This window comes from Solanum lycopersicum, chromosome 7 (assembly GCF_036512215.1).
Source record: "Solanum lycopersicum chromosome 7, SLM_r2.1".
NCBI lineage: Eukaryota > Viridiplantae > Streptophyta > Magnoliopsida > Solanales > Solanaceae > Solanum > Solanum lycopersicum.
Window position 1 is genome coordinate 54,446,237 of NC_090806.1, and position 14,778 is coordinate 54,461,014.

Consider the following 14,778-nt stretch of genomic DNA (forward strand, 5'->3'; position numbering starts at 1 on the left):
TCAATTTTAAATCCAAAGGTGGATGACAAGGGTATTTTGGAGCCAATAGGTGGACGAGAATGGTATTTTGGAGTCAATAGGTGGATGGAGGATAGTTTTGTACCATTTCTGATACTTCAAGGGTATTTTAGGCCCTTTTTTCATAGATTTATATCTCAAACATTTTCAAAATTCGTTAATGAGGTTAAAGATATGATCTCTTTAAAAAATAAACAAATGAATTTTCTAAAAAATGAGATTATAGTCTTACCATTGAAGAGACGTTACAAAATCCTAAAATCCAAGGAAAGATTGAGATTTTAAAGAATCAATTCTCTCTACAAATATGTGGGAGACCACCCAAATGTGTTTTGGAAAAGGAAAAGACATGTGGTGATTCTTCCTTATGAGGACATATTTTTTGAAGACAATATTTTCACTAAATCAAGACCATGCCAAATGAATTCGGAATATTTAAATTTATGTAAAAAAGATATTTATACCCTTCTTCAAAAGATTTAATGAGACCCTCAAAATCTCCAAGGTCTTGTACTGCTTTTATGTTAATAAACTAGCAGAACAAGAGAGAGGAGTATCCAGACTTGTCATAAATTATAAACCATTAAATAAGGCTTTAAAGTGAATTAGATATTCTATTCCCAATAAAAAAAATTATTAGATAGGCTTCATGAAGCTATCATATTTTCGAATTTTGATTTAAAATCAAGTTATTGACAAATTCAAATTTCTGAAGAAGATAAATATAAGACAGCCTTTAACGTCTCAATGGAGCGATATGAATGGAATATTATGCCTTTTGGATTAAAATATGCTCCTTCACAATTTCAAAAAATTATGAATGAAGTTTAAACCCCTTTATTAATTTTATCATCGTATATAATAATGAGGTTTAGATACACCTCTCGCATACATATCTATATAGTGAGGTTTAGATACACCTCTCGCATACATATCTATATAGTGAGGTTTACATACACCTCTCGCATACTACATGTGGAGTTTACTTAGTCTCCTCGCATATAAAGCATACATAGACTTCTCATTTATACAACATAAATACATAAGAATTAGTCTAATGCTTCGTCCCATATTGAACCATCTAAACGAGTATAAATCTTGGACATAACCAATACAAAGTCAACATGCAAATATAGGCTTAAATTCATATCCAAACGATAAAGAAATGAACAATGTCTTTATAACAATACAACTCCAAAGTTAGAATGTATAAATAGGTAACATCCCCGAACATGAGGACCTACCAACACTTGGAGAAAAGAGTCCAGGTCTTCTTCGATTAGCCTTCTAGGAACTCAATGTCCACAACCTACATATTTGTAGAAAAAATAGAGATATGGATTAGTACACCACTTGTACTAAGAATGGAAACATATGCACATAAAACATCGAACTCATTCCTAAAGAGACATTTTTTCAAAATATGCTAATTTACTTTGAAAAACCCTTTATTCAATCTCAAGAATACATATGAACCACTGATGCACATATTCATCAAGACAAGACCATATATTATAAGACCAACATCATTAAGTAAAGTCAAGTCAACATGTGTAGTAGCATATTATAGCACATAACCCAAAACAACTCCAATATAATGTCATAACAACAAAGCATGTATAATAGTTCATAACATTATAATATGTACAAGACCATTAACCATAACCCATTACCAAGCTTACAAGTGCAATTATCAAGTGAAGTCTCATAACCTCACCCAATCAAGTAAACCCAAAAAGAAATCACAAGCAAATGTCCAACTTCGTATAACATGGCATCATAAGTAGTCATAATCATATTTAACACTATAGACCAATAACATGTTCATAAGTGAAATTAACATCGTATAGGTCATCAACATGTAGAGTTAGCATTAGCAATATCATTAAAGTCATAAAAGCATAAGAACATCATCCCAAGACTTCCCTCAAGGCCACCTAGTGCAATGCATAAGTAGAGTCTCATACCCCTACCTATACTAAGGTGGACCCCTTAAGTCATCCTAGTTAGAGTTCACATTATTGCATTGATTTTACATTCGGTAACAATTGTATTAACCGACATAGACCACATGAGCTAATACGTAGAATCCGGTGTCATGAATCCCTACACCGAGAGAAGGTGGTCTACTTGCCAAGGTAGTACCATAACATGAACATAGCATTCTAGGTGGATCAACTACCTAATATTTTGATATGGGCAACATAGTTCAAGAACTAGGAGACATACTTGAGACCCTTTTTATGCACAATTACATTGAAGTCTCTATCTCATGAGAATCATTGTAAACCTACCTTCCCACATTGGGAAGAGACACCTCTTAAAACTAGTTCACTAGGTGCTAAGCTAATGACCCTTTTTGAAATGTCTTTAAGCCTTTATTAATAATCATAACTTAGTATAGGCCATAGGAGACTAACCATTTGTATATTCATAATCATTAGTTCAATTGGAATTGCATGAGAACTTCCTTTCGATACAACCTTCATATGTGAGATTAACACATTATCATCATCATGTCATAGTAAGACACATAAGTGATTCAAATCAACCTTATATCATTACACCTTAATCATAATCTCACAATCCATATAATCAAGATATTTCAATTACATTCATCATACCACCCCTATATAATCTAATCACAATCAATACTTCAATTGAACATCATCATCAATTACAAGCCAACATAATTGGAATAAGGATTCAAGATCATAGGTCTTACCAACTTATATTCACAAGCCTTCTTCCATGGTCTTACCATTTACCAAACATATTCATCCAATAATATACTTAATAACATCATATAATAGAAATTAACACAAGAACTAAGTCAATTGCGTCATCACTATTCTATTCAACATCAATTCATAACCTAGGGTTAGAGAACTAGGGAAAATACATGATCAATAGGACTAGGTCTAACATGAAGAACTACCCTAATTCAGCACTAATCAATCATATTATATCCATAATAATCAAAATAAACCAAGAACGATACAATTTCAAAGATCAATCTCGGATTAGGAATGAAACCCATGTTTTTATCAACTTTTCTAAATCAATTTGAAAGAACCCTTTGGGGAAAGAAGTCCCAAAGGTGAAGAGTTACCATACCTTATCAGCCCTAAGACCTTCGATCTTGTTCTTCAATGGAGTCTTCATTGGGGAGAGAGGAAGTAGAGAGAAGGAAGAGGATTTGAGTTTTGGGAAGTGAAGTGAGTTAGGTTAGATTAGTGAATGTTAGGTGTTTATTTGGATTCCCTAATTAACATAATTAGGCACCCCTAAACCTTAATTAACCAACTAAATAATTAAAAGAACCCCACTTAAAACGTCACAACAAAACTAGTCCTGACCTACGTGACCCCGACCTACGGTCTGTAGGTCAGTCGACGACCCCTTGCACCCACCGTCCTGCACATCTCTCGATTGTGTCAGAGAATTGATTTTTGGCCATTTTTAAAAAATGGCTAACTGTGGGACAACGGAGCCACTGACGCCCCGTCATCTAGATGATGGCTCGTCGGTTGGCAACCGTAGATGGCTTCTGTCTTTTGGCAGCTTTTGGCCATTTCGGAAGGGTCCTCCGCAAGAACCCTTAGGTTGGTCCTTGGGGATTCGTGCCCCAACTTTTCAACCCTAAACATATTCTAATACATTTTAACACCTTCCTATTAAATTTCATTGAATTTTGTCTCTCAAAACACCATGAAACATGCCAAGGCACACTAACCTCTTATTTCGCAATTAATCGACGTCACGGACGTTCCTTGACGTTTTGACTCTAAAACTTCATAAATGATTTATATACATTATTTTGGGTCCTAAAACATTATTAAAAGGTCTAGTTCATCATGTGAGGCTCTAGATTACATCTTAGACTTTCGGAATATTATAGAAGTATTAAATGAAATAATGCATTGCCCTTACATAGAGCCAATCCTCTAGAAGAATATTGACATTCCATGCATTTACTTATATGATCATAGACTCATGGTCACTGTTCTACCATTTTATTTATCATCATAACTCAAATAATTTGAGTAATTAAAATTATAAAGAAAATGAATTAGCCATATGATCATTTGATCAATTTCCAAATTTGACAGACAATTAAGAATTTGTCAAATGAAAGAATATCGTTAAACATCATAAAAATGGATTAGTACTTCCAAACTGGATGTACAATTTAGAATATTTCAAATGAAATAATATCATTAAATGTCATAAAAGGTTTTATTAACTCTTATTGTAACTTTCAGGTGTGAGTTTTGGTAAATCTGGAGAACAAGAACTTCACTCATGACAACATTGAAAACTTTAAATACATCACATATGATCAAGGTTTAGTATCAAGTAAATGATGTAGGGCAATATAAAAAGAAATGATGACTTATTAAATAAAACAATCTAAGTTTTCACTTAAATCCATGTAGCAACATTGTAACTTTTACCTAAAGAGCAAGATAGATATTTCAGTTCATCGATATTCTATCCTCATCCAAATTGAACAATGGTTTGGCGGTGGATGAAACTGACAAGAATTTAGCAAGCTCGTCTAGCAGATCCGGATGGTCTTTGAGAAGTACGGCGGCCTAGATATAAAAGAAAATAAGACTTTGTAACAAATAAGAACATGAAAGTCGTCTACAATATCTATGTATCCAAATTAAAAATGTTTTATGACCTTACGATACAACTCTTTTGCATCCTTGCGCTCCTTCTCGCACGTGGCTAGAACATCTAGCAAGCATTTGTACTCTTGGGCTAAACATGCCTGCAAGAAATTGTAAGTTAGTAAGTTACGATTTAGGGTTTGTAAAGGAAAAAAAAGTAGACTTTCTATAATTAAAATCATAAGATAACAAAAATGTAACCTTTATCTTGGTCATCAAGCTGACTGCTCGTTCAAAATTTCTCTTGTCTTCATTACTGAGAGTTATTTTATAGCCCTTGGGAAGGAAAGGATTTAATCCCAGGAGCAAAGTAGGATATCCTTTAAACAATCCTTCTATTTTTGCAATGAAACCAACCATATCAATTCTGCGAGGAATATCAAAAACTTAGTCCCACATTAATCAAAACAAGAATTAATAAGAATTATGTCAATAAACAAATTATAATAACAAACCTTTTTTCCCTTAAGTCATTCATAAGAACAAGAAACATGTGATACTTCTCCCTTTTGTTCCAAAACATGTCCTTAATTCTCTTCAAATAACAAAACGCATCATTCATTGTTATATCTGGTTTACCACATTTGTTGCTACTACCTCCTCTCATGCCCAAACCACTTTTACGGACTTGTAATCGACCATATCTAATTGAAAATAAATATAAATACATTAGAACTATATCCATATGTAGTCATTCAAAATTGTTGTTTTAAATATATTATCTCGATCCGACAATGAATAAAGTGGGTGAAATAATGGGAGATCAAAGCTCAAAGTCTAAAAAATATAAATGATAAATTTACATTTAGTTGAAAACATGGTAGGCAAAAGTTATTAGAAATATAGCAGTTGGAGATAATAAGATGAATATTAGAAAAGTCATAGGATACGAGTTACCTTCTCTTTACAATTAACCCTAGATTAAAATGTCACTCAGCCAAGCTGATCAAAATCCACCTGCCCCAGCATATATCTTAGGAAAAACGAAGCAAAACTCTCAACTACAGGGGTTCAACTCAACCTTTGAGAGCATCTTATAACTCCAGTTCCTCTATTGAAAGGAGTAGAACGGATGTCGATAATAGCATCTCAAATATGCTACTAGATATTGAGGCATCAGTAGGCAGTAGTCACGTGAGAGAGAGGGACAAATATGGCCTCAATGTAGATCCTATTAATGTATTAATCGATGACCTTATACACATGTCCGAGGATGATAACAAGAGAATCTACAGACCTTGGTCATACTCTGTTATTATCAAAGTCCTAGGCAAAATAATTGAACCACCAGTATCTCAAAAAAAGTTTTCAATATTATGGAAAGCTACTGAAGAGATAATCTTAATTGATTTAGATCACAAGTATTACGTAGTCAAATTTGTGAAGGAGGAAAACAGCTAGTCAGCATTTCAGAATGGACCCCGGTTCATTAATGTATACTTCCTCTCAGTTAAGAGATGACATCCAAATTTTGTCACCTCATAAGCAAAGGAAAATTTCTCAGCCATATGGTTACGACTACCTGAATTCCCCACTGAATTCAATCTTAGCCATGAGTCTGAAAAAAAGTAGGCAAACTAGTCAAAATGGATGTGTGCACATCAACCACACTAAGAGGCTGATATGCACGCATATGTGTTAAAGTCCCCCTAGACACGCCTATACTGAAATTTATTAACATTGGCCACCACAAGAAAAATTAATTTTATGAACGATAGATATATTTTGTAATAACTGTGGAGTGCTGGGTAACAACATCATCAATTACCCGACTACTTAGACCACGGAATGCAAATCAGCATAGATGTTCTCTACAACGAAGTCGTTAATCACACGAAGAAAAACACAAAGTAGAGATCCACTAGAACAACACAGAGGAAAATGGGAAACACTCAGCTACTCCAAACGATCAAAACAATACAAGCGATCGGGAAACAGAAATGAACCATGTATTAGTGTCAAGTTATTAGAAGCATCTACGGGTAAATTCCTTGACTCCAAAATCTTAAAATATTGAAAAAGTTCCAACGATATCGAATCCATAGAAAGCTGTAAACAAAATTATAAGATCCTCTCAGTCAAACACAGGAGATACCGCTCGATCCTCTTAAGAAACCAATAACTACAAGTTTGGAAACTCGATCACCATGGCAGGTACACGAAGTACCAAAGAATAATAAATGTCTCGAATTATTAAATATGAAAAATTTTGGAAATATCTTCCAAGCTGAGTGCTCCCGTAGAATGGAGTTTTTACTCAAAAAAAATCTTGTACAGTGCCCTACCATATAACACCCCCTAGTTTGGCCCTATACATTCTACTAGTGCATACACTAGCCACATAGAGGATATGATAACTAACTTCTCGATCCCAGGAGAAAGTGTAATATCATCCAGTCAGCTAACCGCCTCCCACCACCACTGAGAAGCACAACTATATCCAACTAGAAAATCTCCCAAATATTAAAAATACTAAAATTAATTTACGTGGTGAAGAGAAAACGACCCTTACTGCTAGTGCCCCCCCTAAAAGATCTAGATAATCTTCCATATATAGAAACCTCCTCTAGTGATAAAATCCAAAACTTGAATATTCCTAGTACCGCTTTAAGTAATAAAAATTGTAAAACATTTAATATTCCATTAGTGCACTTACTAGTGATCTCTCGCCATTATGCCTCGGCTTCCACTCCTATTCCTACAAAAGAGGTCTGCATCAAACAAGAGCATTCCTCCATACAACCCTCAACACTCTCACACCCAGATTTCAGTGACCCAAATGTACACCCCATCCCTCTTTCCAAGCCCTCTTCTTCCCCTCCAAACCTTCCAAGTAATGGTAGGGGAAAAACACTTTTTACACCACTTAGGCCCCTCTTCAAAATGCTCTCTCACTCTTGGATGGAAATGGGCCTGCAAGATCATGCACTATCATTCTCGATGACTGTGGAGGGAGAGGAAGTTAATATAGTAGTTCGAAACACGGCATTCATAGCCAGTGGTGGATCCAGTATTTCAAGGTTGTCGGTGCTCCCTTAGCTATTGTGGTGGATAAAAATTTTTAACAAAGGAGCGTCAAAATATAAAGAAGTATATATAGACACGCTTGTACGCGATTTTACTTCTTTATATTTTGACGCTAATATTAGATCACAAATTTAACATTTGTTAAAAAAAAAAAAGACAATCATATTTATGCACGATAATAAAAAAATTCAATAAGAAAAATTACAACAAAGTTTATCATGGATAATGATGAAAAAAAGTTAGAAAAGGCTACTAGCAAAAGAGAAAAAGCAACAATCTGCATGGGAGAAAAACTAAAATGAAGTCCAATTAGAATATTTAAGTAAGAGAAGAGCTAATTTTTAAATAAAATAATGTCTTTAGAGGGGATCGAACCTCTGGCAAAGTGATAAAAAGATTAAATTTTAGCACCCACTCTAAACCACTATGCCAATTAATTCGTTATTTCTATGGGTGCTTTCTAATATAATATATACAATTCCTCTTTCTATATATATATATATATATATATAGAATTTGATGCAAGATTAATGGGTGCTCGAGCACCCACCATGTAGGTCCATCCTTATTCATAGCACAAGTAGTCTCGGAAGGGATGAGACTAACAATGGAAGCCTGCAATACCCATCTATGGATGACTACTGCTCTCCATTCCCGCATAGCTCTATTATTTCCCTATATTCCTTTTATTATGTACCCACCTAGGAGATGTTGTTACTCAAGCCTTTGGTCCATGTAACAACATTAAACCCAATCATATTCCTCAGTAGGTCCAGAAGTTGTGATAACTCCATGGGGAACAACATTGTGGTAGCCCTAGAAGTTCCTCCAGTCAGCCCACCCATTATCCATTTAAGTAAATCGAAAACAACACCTCTAGAAACTCTCTGCCATGGGGCCTCAACTTCCCAAGTACCTACTCATACTCATACCCCACCCCCTGGAGAACTTAGTGCAAAACATAGAATTTGATCAAAGTCTAGGACAGTTAAAGGAAGCCTTAGTACCTTTGAGGGGGACAAGAATAGAAATTATGATTTTAAATGATATAAAAGTAATGTTATTCAAAGAGAGATTCGTAAAAAAAAATCGTTAGATATAAGATCTCCATGCAACCTGGAATTGGGTATAGAAAACATCATAATAATAATTAACTCAGTGATAAGGACTGGGAACCAACTAAATCTAGCACCAAGGCGAAAGTGAACCAACCTATAGAGGAGGAAACAAAACAAAATTTATGATTAACTTTAGGTCTCTTATGGAATGTCACATGCCACCTCTTGTTGATCTTATAGAAATTAAAATGGAAAACCATCATGTATTAGTTGATAACTTCCCCTTTAATAGAATGATTGAAGTCCCAATTGTGTGCAACTTCAAAGGAATGGTTTTCATTTGGGACGACTCCATCTTGAAGTTGGATGACATCGCTACAACTAGGCTAGAAATACATGCAATGGTGAAGGTATATTCATCTAATGACACATGGCTTATTACTTGCACTTATTCTATCCCTTGATTAAACTCACATAAAACTCTATAGGACAACCTTAGGAGAATAATGACACCTATCGAATTAAATGGATAATAGGTGGTGACTTTAACGAACTTTTAACAAGAGAAGAAAAATAGGGGGAACACCATTGAACAAATTCAGTACAAGAGAATTTTGGAACATAATCAACTATTGCGAACTAATAGACTTGGATTTTCAAGGCGGGAAATACACTTGGATAAATAAACGGTTTAAGAATAAATCTCTCCTTATCCTAGAAAGAATACACCACTTCTTGGCAAACGAAAAATGGATCATGTGCTTCCAGATCCTCAAGTACATCACTTAGCCCGTACTCACTTGATCATTGTCCCCCCCCCCCCCCCCCTCTTATCCTTAATGTAGGCTAGACCTTCTAATTGAACTATGATATCTCACTTCAAAATGATGTGGACTTCACACCAAGATTTAAGGAACAATATCACAAATAGTTGGGATAGGAAAGAAAACATTTCAGACGCTATCTATGACATCCAAAAAATGTCTCAATATGGGATTATACTAAATTCGGCAACATATTCCATAAAAAAGAAACATACTAAAAAGGCTGGAGAGTTTACAAAAATTCTGTAACTATCCTACTAGCTCTTTCCTTCACAATTTAGAGGCCACACTCATTAGGAATATAACCTCATCTTAAAACTAGATGAAGACTTTTGGAAACTAAAATCCTGGTCAATTGGCTCAACGAAGGTGACTCTAATACAAGATTCTTCCATACAAAAACTTAAATAGAAGGTGTCTAAACCGTATACCAGCTCTACGAATTGAGAATAGGAAGTATTTATAAGAACATGATAGCATAAAAAGTCTATCCCAAGTCTTTTTCTCTAAGCTATTTAGAACATCCAAAGAATCTAGTCCTCTCAACCCTCCCCAAAACCCCATCATCACTCAGTTGACCTCCATTCAGTAGGAGTGACTCCTTCCTAAGCAGAGATAAAATAAATGTTGTCAAATCCTTTTATTCCTACAAAGCTCCGGGTCCAGACAGCCTACATCCCTATTTTTTCCAAAATTACTCGGATATTGTTGGAGAATCGCTAACTTTTTCATGTTCCCAAGTTTTTCTCCACCACAACATTCCAAAAGAAATCAACAAAACTCATACATTGCTCATTTCAAAAAAAAGAAATGAGGAAACACTCTTAAAGACATTAGACCCATTAGCTTTAGCAATAATACATATAAAATTATTACCAAAAATAATTGCTAATTGCTAGAATTCCTTCATGAACTCCTTAATAGGTCCTTGCCAATCTAATTTCTTGATAAATAGGGAAGTCACGAACAGTACCATACTAATTCAAGAAGTTATTAGCCATTTCCATAAAAAAAAAAAAAAGGGGGGGGGGGGGGGGGGGGAGAATGCAAATATGATTCTTTAAATTGATCTAGAAATAGACTTCGAAAAAATTAAATGGTCCTTTGCGCGAGACACGTTGATCTAATTTTGATTACTAGATCATCTACTGAAGTAAATAATGTCTTGGATCTCCTCAAGAAGTGTATCTATCTTGGTTAACAGGGATCACAGAGAATACTTCAATCCAACTAAAGGAATAAAGCAAGGATTCCCCTATATCAGAACGTATTCATCCTAAGTATGGAATGCTTTCTAGGAAAATGTAAAGGGAAGGTCAGGCAAGACTTTGAAAGCACAACAAAATCTCGACTAAAGTTCCATCCTTGTCACATCTTTTCGTTGTCGATGACTTAATATTGATGATTAGGGATGATAAACAAAAGTGATCTATAATTAAAAAGTCCTAGGTAACTTTTGCCAAAGCTCGGGCCAATATATCAACTATCAAAGTTAAAAAAAAGTTTCAATTCCAAAAATTTTGTCACATACCTTAGATTTGGAATTTCTAACTCGCTAGGAATTAAGTCTGACCTGACCTTTGGGAAATACCTAGGCTTCCCTATTTTTATGAAAGCCCTTAACATTAAGACTTCCAATTTATCATTAATAATCTACACCAAAAGCTATCGGGGTAGAAACCAAATTTCTCAACGCAGCCTTTAGGACGACACTAGCCAAAGCTAGCCTAAGTAACATTCCTACCCATATTATGCAATCCATCAACCTCCCTAAAGTAATAACTAAAATAATAGATCAAATTCAAAAAACTCCATTTAGATAACTACAAACACAAAGAAAAAAATTCACATGAATAAATAAGCATCGTTGACGCAGCAAAGGAGGAGGGGGGTCTAAGAGTCGAAAGAGTGAAAACAAAGAACAAAGTATTACTAGCCAAACTAGCGTGGGGAGCCTTTACAAACCAAACTCAACTTGGCATCTATACTAATCAACAAATTCTCAGGATCTAATTGTTTCCCTACTGACCTAAAGAAAAAATCAATTCATAGTAAAATCTAGAAATATTGGGAAAGGGTGGGAAATATGTAAAGTTAGACTGAAATGGTTCATTTGAAACAGATTGAATATATCCCTTTCTTCTGACATTTGGTTCCAAAATAACACCACCATTAGAGAAATTATAGCATGTACCTTCATGCAACATGAATACAACCTAACGGTAAAGGACCTCCTAACAAACAAAGGCACATGGAAACTCAATATGCTATCACTCAGCTGCCAGAAAAAGTTACAAACCTTATTCATATCCTCCATTTTCCCACAACAATTAACAAAGACAAATCCTCCTGATTTATAACAAAACAAGTCTATTAAAAACCAACTCAGCATACTAGAATGCTAGCAAAATAGATAGTCCTCCTAAGAATAAGAACTACTCCTTTAATTGGATATGGGGTCTCCACTCGCAAACAAAATTAAATACTTCTTATGGTCATGTAACCATGGTAGGCTACCAATGTCCCCCATATAAGCAGCTTAGAAATTAGAGAGAAATAGTGATTGTCAAATATGCAATTCACCCAAAACTATTCACTTTATCTTCATTGATTGTGTCATAGTTAGAAGAATCTGACTTAAGTTAGGAAGAAACATGCCCACAAATAGTTGTGATGCTGATCAGGAAAAAAATGGCTAGACTTTCTTAGAAAAATAGACATTATAATCAAAAATGTTAATGGAGAATCTAGCTTAATAGAACTTAAGGAAAACATAAATCCTAATATATATTATACACATACTATGGAATTCATGTCCCTGAATAACCCAAGACCAACTAGAAGCAGACCCAAATTTTTATAGGTTAAGAAAAACCTCAAATAGGTCATAAACCAAACATGGACGTCTCCTCAAACAAACTAACTGGAAAAAATAGTGTAGAAGAAGTCATTAGAGATACTACTAGGAATTGGATCATAGGGTTCATAGGAGACTTATACGAAGAGAACGATATCACTTCTGAGTTGTATGTCTTTCATAATGGACTAGTTACGGCAAACGATAACAAACCATTAGCCATAACAATTAATATGATTGCAAAGAAATTATAGGTCTTTTAATTAATAACCATCATGCTTACTCCAATATCCTATGTGATTGCAGGACACTTCTCGCAAACTGGGGAACTTGCAGACCAACATAGGTTCAGAGAAGAGAACCACTTGCCAAATGGTTTAGCTAAGGAGGGATCGAAGCTAATGGATGCTAACTCTTTTATTTTTTTGGAAAGTTCCTACATTGTTTTTTCAGCAGTAGAAACAGTAGATAAGGAACTTCTACTATTATACATATTAGGCCTACAATAAGTGCAAATGATTGTCATTTGTTTTTGTCGATCCCTAAGCCCATTTCTTTACTCTTAATTTTCTTTTCAAAAAACAATAAATATTTGAGAGCACGCATAGTGTTTTCACCAATTAGGTAAAGATCCATTCAAACAAACGCAGTTTCGGTAAAGATCCAATCTTTATCTTAAGTTTTGCCTAACAACTCTTAGTGGTAGAATAAAAGAAGAGAAAGACCTATCATTAAACCTGACATAAAATGATATCTAACATTTTGTAATCACAAAGTAATGCACACCACACACTAGATAGCAACTAAAAGTCATTGATTTACCTGGAATCACTAAGAATCCAACAAATTGAAAAAACACTGCATCAAAACAAGTCATATACAACAAAACCAGAGAGATGAATATAAAACAGAGATCTTACGGTTCTCCACTAGATGAACCATTTTCATTGCCTCTCAATCGTTTCATGCTGCAAAAATTAAAGAGTAATAATAAGTTTTACAATAAAAAAAAAAAGAAAAAAGGGTATGATCCATTCTTTATAAAAAGAACTAACCTTTGGGGTTTTGAAGAAAAACAAAAAGCTTCAACAGATCTATCAACAAAAAAAAGTTATATCAATAGTCTAGAAAAAAAATTAAAAAAAGTTCTTTCAATTCATTTTTCTCTACCTTTACCCCTCTTTTGTTTCCCTCCTATTGGACTAGGAAGAACTGCAACATACACAAAATAAAGTTTGAGGCATATATATTAGTGACAGGTTTGCACATTTTGGAGTACATAAATGACCTTAGATTTTTGTTTATTATACATCTGGTCTCTTTTATCAAATGTTCTCTTTGTAATTAGATAACTTCAGACAATACAATATTATTATAGGCTATTTGTCTACAATTGTAAAATTTACTAATATTCCAAAAGGGATCAATTAATTTTCTTGGTAGTAATTTTTATTAAGTTATAAATTTGTGGAAAATGTAATCTATCTCAAAATGGAAAAATAATTTTTGAGGTATACGACAAAATTATAAGACTTGTTGGATGTTTAAAATTTAAAATAACAATTCAATTTTAGTGAAAATGAGTTTGATTATATCATATTTTATATATTAATTTGTAACGACCCCTTTCATCATTACTTGAAGGGCTGCGATGAATCGAGTAATTTAAAATTTTTGGAAAGATTAATTTTTCATTTCACCCACATTGACCTTACAAGTCAAAGTTGACTAGTCCATGGACTTCTTCATAGTGAAATCCTGTCCGCAAAGTATATTCAAAGAAACGATCCTCCCTCCCTTCACTTTGTCTTCATCACTCTCAGGAATGTGTTTTTATTTGAAATTTTGATTTACTTTACTCCGGGATGATCCTTGTATGAAGATTGTGGTAAGCTATTGTGTTGAAGCTGAAGGGTGTGTTTAGTTATAGGTTGTACCACCTGTGGGGTTTTGAAGTTGTTAGTAGCATGTCCCTTTGGTTGCCAGTACGTGAGTATTAGTGAATAAGTTGTTAGAACCTAATGGGTTTAGTTGAACTTGTATATGTGGAATTATTGTGCTTATTCGACCTATTGTCAGTGTATTAAAATCATTCCTACCATGATGACTGCATTGAATTTGTGATTTTATGTAAAAATAGTCATTTCTGAACTGGAGATGTATGAGCTAGTTTTTGTCCAGCTTTCAGGTTTGGTTGTGGAGTAAGGTTGTGTGATTCATGTTCTTGTATTGGGTATTTCGAAGTCTAAGTAGAAAGAACTTTTTGGTCGTGATTAGTGGTGCTTAGGCCCGAAATCGATGCATATGTAGTTGTG

The 14,778-nt window shown here is 34.3% G+C and overlaps 1 protein-coding gene across 1 annotated transcript; it reads right to left on the minus strand.

The window, feature by feature from the left end:
* Positions 1-1,076: 1,076 nt before the first annotated feature.
* Positions 1,077-13,714, minus strand: LOC101247636 (paired amphipathic helix protein Sin3-like 5). The gene is made up of 8 exons (XM_010325714.4): positions 13,634-13,714; positions 13,519-13,557; positions 13,384-13,431; positions 5,153-5,341; positions 4,899-5,064; positions 4,709-4,798; positions 4,476-4,616; positions 1,077-1,327 (listed from the first exon to the last, which is right to left on the minus strand). The coding sequence occupies exons 3-7, from the start codon at positions 13,428-13,430 to the stop codon at positions 4,497-4,499; spliced, it is 612 nt and encodes a 203-aa protein (XP_010324016.1). The 5' UTR covers position 13,431; positions 13,519-13,557; positions 13,634-13,714; the 3' UTR covers positions 1,077-1,327; positions 4,476-4,496.
* Positions 13,715-14,778: the final 1,064 nt, after the last annotated feature.